This window comes from Nanorana parkeri, unplaced genomic scaffold (assembly GCF_000935625.1).
Source record: "Nanorana parkeri isolate BGI_ZX_2015 unplaced genomic scaffold, ASM93562v1 scaffold69, whole genome shotgun sequence".
NCBI lineage: Eukaryota > Metazoa > Chordata > Amphibia > Anura > Dicroglossidae > Nanorana > Nanorana parkeri.
Genome location: NW_017306337.1, coordinates 386,834 through 402,019, shown reverse-complemented (window position 1 = coordinate 402,019; position 15,186 = coordinate 386,834). Strand labels below are relative to the sequence as shown.

At 45.1% G+C, this 15,186-nt stretch overlaps 1 protein-coding gene across 1 annotated transcript in view; it reads right to left on the bottom strand.

The window, feature by feature from the left end:
• LOC108804663 (sulfotransferase family cytosolic 2B member 1-like) overlaps window positions 1–15,186 on the bottom strand; it is a 37,128-nt gene that overhangs the window by 15,894 nt on the left and 6,048 nt on the right. The window contains exon 2 of the mRNA XM_018576504.1: window positions 2,709–2,917. Coding sequence (XP_018432006.1) covers window positions 2,709–2,917 — 209 coding nt within the window. The remainder of the gene's footprint in view (window positions 1–2,708; window positions 2,918–15,186) is intronic.

Sequence of the window (15,186 nt, the reverse complement as noted above, 5' to 3'; positions counted from 1 at the left end):
GGTGCACACAATTGCACCCTCCAGATGAGGAATAAGCAATTCAAACATAGATGAAAAAAAGGCTACTTGTGAACAGATGTTCCTCTATGTGACCCTTAAGCAGAAGGTAGCACCCTTCAGGATCCCTAATCTCCAGCTCTGGATGAAAGGAAACATTTTTAGAAAAGCAAAACGCTACTCCCTTTGTTTTATCCAAAGCCAGAGCATTAGCCAGAAAAAATTGTGGTTAATGTTTATAGACACAAGAGGGGGATTAAGATGTCGGGAAATGAGTTTCTTGCAGAAAGAGAACATTCACATGGTGGGACTGATAATATTGAAAAGCTTTCTTCCGCTTAACTGGAGAGTTAAGGCCTTGAGTGTTGTGGGATGCTATAATCAGGGGCTTACTTACCATAGGAGTTACCATGGGGACTAACCAAATCAGATCTAGGGCAGCACAGTGAACCTTCAACCTGTAACCCCACCAGGAGCCTGCAAAAGGATATAAAGAAGAAGCAAGAAAAGACAAAGCGAAGAAAAGGAGCTATAAAAGGTGATACAGCCACAACAAAAAGAGAAAACTAAAAAAAATAACAAAACGGAAACAGAGGAAACCATACTATGTGCCATCAACACTCAGTAGATCAACTAAACGTTGATCAGTAGTTTGACGTAGACCCTGGGGATTACCCCGAAGGCTAGGTCAATCAAAGGCTCACGACAGCCTACAGCGGTCGAGGCCCACCCCAAATTATATATGAGAAGAATAACATTTCACAAACTGACTGTATGAGAGAGCAGTACAGCGAAACTGTCATCCATCGAACACCCCCCGAACCTCCACCCATTCAACCAGTGCAGAAAAAAAAAACAGAGAAAGTGGCCTTAACTATCAATTCACAGCAAGACCTGAGTTAAAGTCCAACATTGGATGTAGACCGGACTGTCAGCCAGGAGAGGTGGTAGAAGACGATTTCCTGGCATTTGGTTTCCTCCAAATCGGTGACAAGTGACAAGGATTTAATGTGATAGAAATGCTGTTTAACAATAATGTCCCTTGAGGAACCTTCAGATCTCAGTGCTGTTAAGGCACAATGAACACAGTCCAGGTGTTGGTCAGGGACATCGGGCAGCATATTTCGGATGAGCGATTTCACTAAAGAGTCAACATCAGTCACAGACTCAGGAACCCCTCGGATCCTAAAATTGTAGCGCTGAGACCTGTTTTCGAAGTCATCGATCTTAGATAAAGTGTCATCTAGCTGAAGTTGAAGATCTTGAATAGACAAGGTGTTTTGATTTGTGCGAGTTATGGTAGCATCCATTTTAGATTCCAAGGATTCAATACGGGCACCCAACTGCTTGATATCCCCCCTGATATCAGTAGTGATTTTCTGAACCATATTAGTTAGGCCACAATAAAGCATATCAGAGATTTTGGGGAGGAGCTCAGGTCCATGGAAAGGATCATTAGAGTCTATTATGGCACATCAGGGCTAGAGGGAGACATCCCTGCTCGTGTTTGTAACATGTCAACCAGGGTATGTTCAATCAGGAATGAAGTAGACCCGGGAGATCTGCAGGCATGGGATCCGTTACATACAGCAGTGGGTGGAGAAGGCGATGGGTGTACCTCAATCTCCCCAATATCAGCAGACATACTTCTGGGATGGAGCTGGCGGGGCACGCTATCCTTTCTGCTTCCGGGTCCTGGAACGTTTGGAGGAGCCACCGACCATATCAGGTGCACTGACGATAAGGGCGGGGGATGCCCCCGGAGACAGCCGCTAACAGTGAGCTATTGTGGCTGGGGTGGGCTAAACGATGCCGGTGAGGTACGGAGCTCCAGGCTTAAGTGGCCATCTTGGAGAGCTCCGCGCATGCACCTCCATGTGTGAACATTTTCATGACTCACATTGCAGGATTTCTTAATTTTTTATGAAGGTTTTATTAGGCCTGAAGCCTAAAAATTCTAACTTTTCTCCACAGGAAAACACACACACATCTCTTGCACAGCACAGAGGCAGAAATTTCCATCTGGGTATGAAGAGGAAAGCTAACAAAAAATGTAAGTTTCTGTGTTCACATACATCAACTGCACATTCCTGCATCATTTTATCACAACCTACACCAACACAACACACAAATGGCACAGCACATCAGGCATTACCACAACACTTGATTTTTGTACAGTTTTTTGGAATAAGTTTCTTATTTGCAGTTTTGCATTCCTTCATTTTTTTTACTGTTTTCACAAAAAGGTGGAATTTAAAATGTACAAATATTTGTTATTTATTAATTACAAAATCTTATAAAATATTTTTTTTTGTGTGCGCTGATACTGAATTTAGTGTGCTTTTACCGATTTAATTGTGTATTTTTATCGGTTGATCATTGATTTGATAAACATTTGCGCAATTATCATAGGATCCACACAATTAGTAGCGCAATTTCTTATTCTAGTGCTTCTGTGCTTTCATGAAATGCATGGTTTGGGGGGTCTTTTACAAACTCTAAAAGCAGCAGTTGAAAAATGTTTTAAAAGGTGAAAAATTTCAAAAATGGCCTGGCCAGCTGAGGTCAAAAGTGTTTGGCAGCAAAAGGGTTACAGCTAAGTATAAGATTCACTTAATCTTTTGTACAGTTCCCAAGCAAGTAATTTAGATGTTGTTTTAGTAATTTTAGATGTATGTAGTCATACAGATATGAGTAAGGTTGCCTCATACCTTTGCTTTAGATGTGAAAAAAGATTTGGCAAACAATTGGTGGGGTAGGTGGGAAGATATAATTCTTGGCTGAGAAAGTTGTTTTTCTTGTTCTTTAAATGCCTCGGTCTCATACCATGGTGACCTTTCATAGCTAAGTATACTCTGACATGTTGTGGGATCTCCATCATGTTTGATTAAATTCAAGATTTCTATCATCCAGTTCGTACCTGTAAAAAATCCAAACAAAAATTATATATGTGATAACAAAAAGCTGACAATTGTGTCATATTGCAGATCTTAAAGGATTTTTTTTCCATTATGCTCCAGACTACAAATAGTAATGCACAGGGACAGGGGCATATCTAGAAATCACAGGGCCCCATAGCAAACTTTTGTATGGGGCCCCCAAAACTCCCCCCCCCAAAAAAAAAAAAGTGTCTACCTCCAGAACACATTCCCGTGTGCCTGCACCATCTCTTCAGATCTGCTCCTGCTGGCTCTGAGCTGAAGAAAAGATCACTCCGCTGCTCACTGCTGCAGAGCCCACCATAGACCCGCACAGCCCACAAAGGACCCTGCAGAGCTCACCTGAGGCCCGGCAAAGCCCACCTGAGACCCAACACATACCAGAGACCTTGCATAGCCCACCTAAAACCCTGCACAGCCCACCTGAGAGTGACCCCGCAGAGCCCATCTGAGACACTGCAGAGCCCACCTCGGACCCCGCACAGCTCACCATAGACCCTGCACAGTCCACCTGAGACCCAGCACATACCAGTGACCCTGCAGAGCCTACCATAGACCCCACACAGCCCACTATAGACCCCGCACAGCCCACTTGAGACCCCGCATAGCCCACCTGAGACCCAGCACCCCCCAGAGACCCCGCAGAGCTCACCTAAAACCACACAGAGCCCACTGCTGGGCCCCGGATTCTTCCACCTCCGCCACTGGACCAGCGCTGATGGGCCCCGGCCTCCTCCACCTCTGCTGCCACCACTGGGCCCTAGCATCCTCCTTCTCCTCCACCGTCGCCGGACCCCGGCCTCTTCCCACTCTGGTGCTGGGCCCCAACCCCCTGACCGGGTCCCCCTCTGCCGCAAGCCCCATAGCGACCGCGTGGGTCGCTATGTCAGTAGTTACGCTACTTTGCAGGGATGAAAAGTGATAGTTGCAGTAGAAAAGTCAAAAGACAATAAACTCTTGAATTGGTAGCAGTTCTGCAAAGGACAGCAAATCTAGAGTTATTCATAGGCCTAATCCCTTTATTTGCAATGATTATAAGGTTCAAAGATTTGAAATGTTGGTCCAACACACATTTTGTGTGTATATCCTGGGTGTATATCATCGCATATTTGCGTTGACAAAGCATAGGATATACATGCAAAACATGCGTTGGCCAGGATTTCAATCTTTTAACCTTAAGCCTACGAATGCCTTAGGATTCTCTTTCCTATGTGGAACTGTTTTTAAAGTCAGTTTGGAAGGATGCACCAAAATCGAGCTATGAGAACAAGAGAGATAGAAGTTGACCCTGGAGAGGCATCCAGATAAGGCTAGCAATGCCAGTCTACAACCTTCCTCAGGAAATTTGTGAGTCCTACACACTTTCTGACTTCTAAACTGGTTTTAGCCGCTTGCAGACCCTGTATATCAGAGCTAGATAAATTAGTTAATGCACTGACAAGATGCATGCTGATGGCAAGAGAAAGCAAAAGTGATAGAAAGATGAAGTCATCACTGGGCTGATTCTTCTTTGACTGTCCAGTCACAGGCTGGGGTGGGTCCAGGATGACCTGGGCTCAGAGGAAATAGGTTGAATCATACTGGCTTTCAGACTGAGGACACCTTTTAGCATAAACATTTATTGCAGTGGAAATCTCTGGACTGAATGTGGATATTGCAATAAAAGCTAGCTGTGTTATTTATCTTTTTAAGGTTTATTCATCTTATCTTGTTATTTTAGCTGGAGTCCTGCTTTAAAAATCATGGAAATTGGAATGTATAGATCTATCCTAATTTATACACCTCCTCTGAGAGCACAAGATGGAAGAGGCTGGTGCCCATCAACACAGAGGAACCATTTTTAGCCCCTATTCTCTGAGGCATCCAACAAAAACTGCTGATTGGCATACACGCTGTTAATGACATGACATGCTTGTGTTACTATAGTATACATCATCACCAGAGCTGAATTTAGACATCATGCTGCCCTTGACACATCTGAATGGATATGCCTTTTCGTAGAAGCTCCTCCCCTTATATCATGCAAATGTGCTACTGAAAAAATCATGCTGTCTGTTATAGAATTCATTGCTACTTTTTAACTGTATAGACTAACAAACCGCCTTTTCGTGTGAAGTTTCACTCCACTAGATCTGTGCCCCTTGGGCTTTTAGGCAAAATACATCTGCAGTACAGATTGTAAGGCCACCACCTGGTCTTCTGTTCACATGCTCTCTAAATTCTACCGATTCGATGTTCAAGCCTCTGCTGATGTGCGTTTTGGCTGTAAGGCACTTAAGGCTCCTGTCTGAGTGGGCTGTTTTCTGTCGTTGGGCCTGTTAGCAGTTGTTGTCCATTGTCTTAGTCCATTGCTTTTGGACATCCCAGTCATCTCTGAATCTGCCTGTGTCCTGTACTGTACAATCAAGAAAGTTGGATTTTTTACTAACCAGTAAAATCCATTTCTTGGGGTACAGAACAAGACACAGCATCCAACCCTCCGTATATCCTCTAATGCTTACTAAAAAACGGAGGATTTTCTGGTGTAGGCCCTCACAGCTCTGGCCAGTGTCCAACAGCCTGGTGATACTGGTAAGTCAAAAATCCAACTTTTGCATTGTGGTAAACTGCATTCATAATAATGGTTGTACAATTCACTAATACATATAATGTGCATTAACAAGTATTGTGGTCAGGGGCGTCCCGAGGCTGGGTGACACCCGGAGCAGTAACCAAGTGTCACCCTGCCGAGACGTCACTGCGCGTGCGCGATGACGTCATCGCGCACGCGCGGCAGTATTCTGATACCTGCCGGCGGTCATCTTGGTGATGGACGCCGGCAGAGAGAGGAGGGGACAGTCACCCGGCGGGATAAGGTATGCCGCCGGGTCTCCTGATACTGTCGGGGGTTCGGTCCATGACCGAGCGCCCGACTTTTCAGAGGGGGGGGACACCAAAATGACTGTGAGTCATTTTGGTGTCACCCCTCCAATGGTGTCACCCGGGTGCGGGCCGCACCCCCCTTGTGACCCCACTGATTGTGGTGTCAAAAATGTGATTCGGCCCTTTGTGTGTTACACCTCAATTGTTACACTTACCTGTTTCAGGTCCTCTGAGTTCTCCTCTGTGCGGTTCACTGAAAGCCACACAACCCAGTCAGCCACTGCTTGAAAAGACTATCAGCCGTGCACTATTTTTTCTTTGAATGCAGTGCAATCTCCATCTATTTCAAGGGAAAGGCCATCTACCATGGACATCCTTTTTATAGGAATAAATGGGTATTGCTGCAAAGTAGATGGCCTTTGGCAAAAGAGCATCTTATTCATGACTTGCCTCACATTATTTTGAAAGATAGGGGTTTCTGGGTCTAGATCCACTTTAAATTACATGATGAATGTTATTTACAAAGTTGATTATTCATAGTTATCATTTTTAATATATCAAAATTAGTTTGAAAGGACGAAGGTATATTTTTATTTCAGAGTCTTATGCCCTGAGTCACCTTCTAGTTTTCATTATCTCAGAGGCTCCAGCAGTGAGATTACCCATCATAGTTCTTGCACACCTTGGAGTTTAACTCTTTTTGCAAATAGCGAGTTTCCCACTCCACGTGCGGAATTTAGGATAGTATAAAATAACTTACAAATCCAACATGGAGTCTGAAAAACCCTCATCATTTCCACAAAGTCTGTACAAACCAGGCATCACCAGTGCAGAGATCTCACCACATTGGTTACCAAAAACAGAGGAGACCATTGACAGGTATGAAATTAAAATGTCTGCTAAAAACTGACATATCAGTTCTGAGTACATTGACATTAATGTTGTCTAACCCCTGAATTGTAAAGACTACCAAGGTAGTGGGATTACCTGCTGATGTGAGGGAATTCATGGTTTATTAAATATAGTCATGTCATGCAGTGTAGAGGGGATAAACATTTTTTGGGTGAGACTATAGAGGAGAGAGCAAGGAGAGGCAGCCAGGAGAAAGAGCATGAAGAGACAGCCAGGGGAGGGAGTAAGGGGACTGTCTATAGAGGACTACAAATCCCAGCAATACATAATACAGCAATACAAAATAATATGAAGCTACATACTCTGTGTTGTTCTAGGGTGGCACCCTAATGTCTCCAGTGTTTCAGGTGGCCTGTGTTGGTTCTCAGGTTGTTGTGGAAATTTTACTAGGATGTGTTTTTAGTGTATTGTAATGTTTTGTCATTAGTCTCTCAGTGTCTAGGTAAATAGACACTGGGGGATTAATCCATTGGAGGAGATATCTTATGCGTGGCGGAGCAGTGTCTTCTTGGCGAATGTATGGACGCCGTCTGGGGCCCCCCGTGCAATGCATGGATTTATTGGCTTGCGTGGATACATTTGTTTGGAACGCAGTATATGAAAGGAACGTGCGTTTGTTCTCTCTGGTGTGCCTGATCAACACGCTAGGGATAATGACGTTGTCCCTGTGAATGAGCGCGCATGAGAATCATAGTAACGTTATGTGGCATTGATCACTGAGCAATGCTGGATAAAGTCACTCCGGTGGTGATAGATTATTCTACTACATGTGATTGTTCTACTACATGTGATTGTGATTGTTCTACTACATGTGATTGTGATTGTTCTACTACATGTGATTGTTCTACTACATGTGATTGTTCTACTAATGTGTTTTGTTAGCTGGCTCCTGTTCACTTCCTGTCTGTCCCACTTCCTGGTTTGCTGGTTGTTGAAATCTACTGTTGGTTTGACATCACTTCCTGTCTTGCCCCATTTCCTGTCTCGCTGTTTGAGACACCCCTTCCTGTCTGACATCCCTTCCTGTTGGGCAGGTATAAACAATAAACATACCTGTGTTCAGGTCTCTAAGCATGGGATTATCAAGCAAGCAGCATCTGTCTCCTGACTCTACATGACTCTATGGAATACTTCCAGTCCTTGCACAAAAGAGCATAGTACAACGGGGGAAATTCTTTGCGTTTGGCGCAATGCGACATGGATTTGTGCGTTGAACCAAGTGAATTTCCATAACAAGGTGGACTCTGTGGGCTTTCAGGTGGGCTGTGCTGGCTCTCAGGAGGATGTGCAGGCTCTCAGGTGGGCTATGCGGACTCTCAGGTGGGCTATGCGGACTCTCAGGTGGGCTATGCGGACTCTCAGGTGGGCTATGCGGACTCTCAGGTGGGCTATGTGTGGGCCCATCTGTGCCTGTTTACACGCATCCGTGGCTCAGGAAGATGCGGCTTCAGGCAGATGTGGCTGGCTGAGGTCCCGCGCTTGCGGGGGACCTTGGCAGCCGCATCTGTCAAAAAAATGTAAAGTGCCGGTATCGGTACTTAGTGTCTTCTGTCCGGGTGTCAGCTGGCAGGAAAACTGGACTGTCCAGGTAATCCCAGATAGGCGGTAGCCCTGGCAATACTCTATTCCTTGCTCTGGAAAATTTCCTCCATGCTGTACAACTGGCACTCTGATCCCTTTTTCAATCACTGTAATTTAACTCTTTCACTGCCACTTATGTATATCATGAAGGTGGCAGCATGGGTCTGTAAATACAGTTCTGATTGCTATAGCAGCTGGGAGTGTGTTTACATTCCTTTAACCGACTGTTGGCTTTCTGGTGGCAGTGATTCCAGTGGCTGTAAATCCGCCTGATCACTTCCACACCCACCAAAATGTGTGCTAGCATTGTGTGACAAAAAAAACAATTGTAACTGCCATTATTTTATTCTCTGGGTTCTCTGCTTTTAGACAAAATAGACAATATATTATTTGTGAGGGGGGTTAAGGCTCTGTTCACACCTAGACGTATCGAATATGCGCCTTTGTCGCGCGTTTTGTGATGCGCGTTTTTGCCGCGATTTCGAGGGCTATTTGGCTGTATCCAAATGGAAACGCGAGACAAAAACGCCGCAAAGAAGCTCATGTACCTTTTCAGGCGTAGGCCATTTTGTAGCGCGTTCAGACGGGCTGAAATACGGAAAGGTGTGAACCATACCCATAGAAAACAATGGGATTTTCACGTTTGAGCGTTTTGTAGAGCGTTCGTAGAGCGTTGAAGGCGCTACAAAACGTACAGGTGTGAACCAGGCCTCAGAGGTTAAGCTAATTCCAGGCTTAAATGTGCCCTTAACATCAAGACAATGAAACTCCTGGGATATTTATCTGGTCAGTTAAGTAGCAGAGGGGGGTTTTTAAATCAGTTTCAGCTGCTTTGGTGTTAAATTAACAACAGGTGCACTAGATGGGCAACAATGAGACCACCTCCTAAACAGGAATGGTTTTACAGGTGGAGGCCACTGACATTTTTTTCCCTACTCATCTTTTCTGCCTGTTTTTCACTACTTTTGCATTTGGCTTGAGTCAGTGTCACTACTGGTAGCATGAGGCGATACCTGGACCCTATAGAGGTTGCACAGGCATGCCAACTCCACCAGGATGGCACATCAATACGTGCCGTTTCGAGAAGGTTTGCTGTGTCTCCCAGCACAGTCTCAAGAGCATGGAGGAGATTCCAGGACACAGGCAGTTTACTTTAGGAAAGCTGGACAAGGCCATAGGTCATTAACCCATCAGCAGGACCGTTATCTGCTCCTTTGTGCAAGGAGGAACAGGATAAGCACTGCCAGAGCCCTACAAAATGACCTCCAGCAGGCCACTGGTGTGAATGTCTCTGACCAAATAATCAGAAACAGAGTTCTTGAGGGTGGCCTGAGGGCCCAACGCCCTCTAGTGGGCCCTGTGCTCACTGCCTGGCATCGTGGAGGTCGATTGGCATTTGCCATTGAACACTAGAATTGGCAGGTCTGCCACTGGGGCCCTGTGCTTTTAACAGATGAGAACAGGTTCACCCTGAGCAGATGTGACCAGTGGCGTAACCAGAGTAACGGGCGCCCGGGGCAGAACAACATTTTGCACCCTCCCTCCTCCGTGATATGTGGGGGTGTACAGGTAAAATGAGAGCATGCTGGGACATATAATAATTGAACTACAAGTCCTAGCATACCCTCATTGTCCTGCTGCACCCCCCGCAAAATATTACAATCATCTGGTTATCATGGCAAGTGGGCCATGATATTTTTTACTTTTTAATCACCTTTAAATTTTTTTAATTTAATGATTTTTTTTCTGATTTTTTTTTCACTTATTTTTTATTTTTATTTATTTAATTCTTTTTTCATTAATTTTTTTTCACTTAACTTTATCGCTATCACACAGGAGCTAACAAGCACCTGTGTGATAGCATTTGGAGGTGACAGGTTCTCTTTATTGACCCTGTCACCTCCAAGACAGGAATTCTAGCACAGCACAGTGCTGGAACTCCTGTGACAGGTGAGAGGGGAAGAGCACAGCTCTCCCCTCTCACTGTCTACACAGAGCGACATGGTTAACAGGGATCCCAACCTGATTTCCTATAGGCTATTTCACTTTGCAATAGCCAATAGCAAACTAGCTATTGTACCCACCCTCTGCTGCTGTCAATCAGCAGAGGGGGACCCAATGGAGAGCTTTAGGTCCCCCTCTGCTGACTGACAGCAGCAGTGGGCGGGTGCAATAGTTAGTTTGCTATTGGCTATTGCAAAGCAAAATAGCCAATAGGAATCTAGCTATGCATTCCTGTTCTGTTTTTTTTTTTTTTTCTGACTGACGGCGGCTGACGGCTCCGATGTCAGAAAAAAAACCCCACAGATTGCAGGGAAAGGTTTACTCTGCTCGATCGAGCAGAGGAAACCTTTCCGGGACAACAGAGCTGCATGATGGAGCCAGCGAGGAGAGAGGTATGTGCGGGGGAGAGGGGGGGGGGAGGAGGACGGCTGCAGTCTTATTACAAGTGATCTCGGCAGCTTCGCCGAGATCACTTGTAACAATCTGCTTTCCTGCACTACATTTAGTCCTGCTTGTGCAAAGCAGGACTAAATGTAGAAAGCAACTTACAGCCTGGGATTCCACACCGCTGCAGCCTTTCATTCGCCGGGTCTCGCTTGTCACTGTAACGCTTACAAGGTAATAAATGGATTCAGCAAACGAAACTCACGGTTTTGTGAATGGATCACAACTGCAGATGAGAAGGAAGGAGTTATCTTCGGATTCAATCCGGTAACAAATGAAAGTCTATGAACCTGTATTCCTTCATGCATGCATGCCCAGATAGCAAGGATAGCTTTCCACAAACTTGTGGGAGGGTTAAATTCTAAATCTTGTTAACTTGCTGCACGCATTCCTGGCAAGTTGTAGACTTGCAGAACACTTGCAGCACAAGTTCTAGTTGACACTTTTTGAATTTGTAGCAAATTTGCATAGCAACTCTACAGCAAGAGTCCTGTAGGTCTTAGCAAGAGCTCTGCAAGTGTACAGCACTTCTGCAAAGCATGTTGATCTGGAGACTTGCAATGCTGACTTGCTGTAATTGTGCAACAAAATTGTGTAACATGGCAAGTCTGCAATACTTTAGCAAGTCATTTTCAAACTTGCAGCTTAATTGCTTGCTATCTGGGTGATTAGCATATGCGTTTGATTGGCAAAGTAATGTGCACGTTTTGGATTGACTAACCGTTAGTTCAATGGGATTATAACCGAAATCTTAGGCAATTGCCTCTATTCATACAGACATCAACAGCATACGATTAAAGTATAGCAGAAATAATGAGCATGTGTCAGGGGGACTCCAACTTTAGTTCAATGAGAATGAGAATATAACTGAAAGTATGCAAGAGTATTTCTTTATGCAGACTTCAAATAGCATATGTCCAAATTATAGCAATGTAAAGAGATACTTGCTAATAGTTGCTCTGAATGTACAGCTTGCTCCTGTTGATCGCGGCTGGTAGTTGTTGAGAGTGGTTGTTCTGGTGTACTGTGCCTTTATGGAAGCGAATCCTGAGTGCCGTGATCTGGGTTTAGAAATCCTACAGCAGGGACCAGCTATTTCCCCTTCACCCAGTTTAGCATGCAGAGGGAGGAGATTGCATGTCTCCAGGCTGCAGATCTCGCAGGATGGACTGCAGAGCTCTTGTCAGCAAGCAGGGGATCTGACAGGCTGAAGGTCTCAGGACGGACTGCAGAGCTCTTGTCAGCAAGCACGGGAGCTGACAGGCTGCAGATCACACAGGCAGACTGCCTCGTCCTGGAGGGTAAGAGCCGAGGGACAGGTGTTATGCTGCCTGTAACATAGTTCAGCATGACCGGTTCGGTGGTGGGTCAGTGATGGTCTGGGGAGGCATATCCATGGAGGGATGCACAGACCTCTACAGGCTAGACAATGGCACCCTGACTGACATTAGGTATCGGGATGAAATCCTTGGACCCATTGTCAGACCCTACTCTGGTGCAGTCGGTTCTGGGTTCCTCCTTATGCACGACAATGCCCGGCCTCATGTGGCAAGAGTATGCAGCCAGTTCCTTGTGGATGAAGGAATTGCTACCATTGAATGGCCCCCACGCTCGCCTGACCTGAATCCGATAGAACACATCTGGGATAGGGTTGCCACCTGTCCGGGAATCACCCGGGCAGTACGGGTTTGAAGTCTTGTGCCCGGTTTTCAAGTCAGCTGAAAACCGGACACAAGATGCAAGCAGACAGGGGCAACCCCAGGGTCCTGCTGAGCCTGATTGTGTTCGGCCGTCGGAGAGTTAATAGAACACCGGGTCACCGTCTGACAGCTGCATTAATCAGAGAGCACAGAGCAGCCCCATCACCAGCCGACCTCAGACGGAGCTGGGGGGACTGTGCAGGACACACGCTGTCCTGTGAAAGATCACAGAACACGGAGTCCAGGAGAAGGTAAGCTGATGGGGGAACTCCACCACCCCATGCTGGACACAGGGGGGGGGGGATTTACAGGAGATAAACTGAGGACTCATCTGCCATCAGATCGGTAGGCCAAAAGTTATATGAGGGGCCCCGCACCCATTGCGTTACTGAGCCCCACGCCCATTGCGTTACTGAGTCCCGCGCCCATCGTGCATTTTTTAGGGACACATAGAGCTTTCTTTTGGTGGTATTTAATCACCACTGGGTGTTTTTTTTTTTAACTATATTAAGGAAAAATTACAGAAAATTAAAAAAAAAAAAACTCTTTCCCCTAATATTAAATTATAAAGCATTTATTATTACCCAATTTTTCGGTAAAATATTAAATGACAGGGTCACGTCGCGTACAAAGACACACATGTCAAGCCTTAAAATTGCGAGCGTGTGCAAAACCTAGAAAAACTACAATACCCAAAATTGGCCATAGGCGACTGTCATCAGTTTAGTGTTATCAGTAATTAATAGACCCTAAAATTATTGCGCTCACTGCGACGTTTGCAGTAATATGTAACGTGCGGCACAATAGGCAGAATCATCATTTTTGTACGTAGGCAAAAATGTGGGGGGCGGGGGACTTTGAAAAAAAATGTTGGGTTATTTAAAAAAAAAATTATTTGTGACTTTTTATGTTTCTTTATTTTTTTAATGCGTGAATTTTTTTAAAACCTTTTTTTTTTTATATACTTAACTTTATTGCTATCACATGGTGGGGCTGAGAAACCCCTATGTGATAGCCAATTCACATGACAGGTCTTCTTTATGGAGACATCAGGGGTCTCTAAGACCCCCTAATGTCACCTAGAGAACCCCAGAGAAGCTGATGAAGCACAGATCTGCTTCAGCAGCTTCTGACCGCCATCTGTAGCGGGAGAGTGACACTGAATGCAGGACCGAAAAGGGATCAAAGAGTGATCGTGTACTGATCTCCCTTTGTTCCCCACTGAGAGAGTCGCCGTGCAGATCCCTGCCGCACCAGGCACACCTGATTTCGGGACAGCCGGGGGGGGGGCACACACCTGCACCTAATACAAGCCGACGCTCGATCGCTTGAATGTAAACAGAAATCTGACAGTTTCCCCGTTCGTGTGCGCGCTGGGCACCGCACACGATTGGGGGGAGGGGCCGGACGTCTAAAGATGCCATCCTGCTCCTATAAAGCTGGTCATAGACCTAAAAACGTATACCTAAAATGTTTGGGTTTCACTTGAAGAAAAGGTGGCAACCCTACTCTGGGACATTATGTCCGACGCTGCCAAGTTGCACCTCAGTCTGTTCAGGAGCTCAGTGATGCCCTGGTCCAGATCTTGGAGGAGATACCCCAGGACACCATCCATTGTCTCATTAGGAGCATGCCCCAATGTTGTCAGGCATCCATACAAGCATGTGGGGGCCATACAAACGAATGAGTACCATTTTGAGTTGCTGCAATGAAATTTCAGCACAATGGACTAGCCTGCTGCATCATTTGTTCACTTTGATTTTTGGGGTGTCTTTAAATTCAGCCCTCTGTAGATTCATAATTTTTCATTACCATCAAACGATGTGGCATCCTTTTGTTCCTAACACATTACCCAGTCCAGTATACAGTAGATATCCAGCATGATATTTTCCCCCATTGAGATGTGTTATCAGTGTCCAATCAATTTTTTTGAGCAGTTTATATGTACAGTATATGTATATACACACATACACACACATATACACACACACAGATAGTTAGTATAAACGCTGATTTTTTGTTGTTCATGGCTCAGACAGGTCTGCAGAGATCGAATTTAGGAGCTTGTAATCAAGTATCCAGCTGTATTCCAGAACACTCAAGTTGTTTCTGTGGATATCTATAATATATAATCATTTGAGTCTTGCTTGGCTGAGTACATAGTTACATAGTATTTGAGGTTGAATAAAGACATTAGTCCATCAAGTCCAACCTATTAGGATCTCATTCTAGGAGTACCCGTACCCCTGTATATTACGGTCCCTTAAGAAATCGTCCAAAAGTTTCTTGAACAATTCCACATTATTTGCTGAAATCACCGCCTGTGGCAGTGAGTTCCAGACCCTAACTGATCTTACTGTGAAGAACCCCCTTCGCCCCTTGTGCTGGAATTTTTTTTCCATCAATTTTAGGTGATGGCCTCTAGTTTTTGTAACGGAGTTAATTTTAAACAGTTTATCGCTAATGTTGCTACCACCATTAAACATTTTGTACATGGAAATCATATCCCCCCTTAATCTCCTCACCTCTAATGTGAACATGTTTAAATTTAGTAGCCTCGTCTCGTAGCTCTGGTCCTCCATACCCCTAATTAGTTTGGTTGCCCTTCGCTGGACTTTTTCCAACTCAAGGACATCTTTTCTTAGTACTGGTGACCAGAACTGGACCGCGTACTCCAGATGAGGTCGAACCAATGATCTATAAAGTGGCAAAATTATAGACTTGTCCCTGCAATACATCCCCTTTTT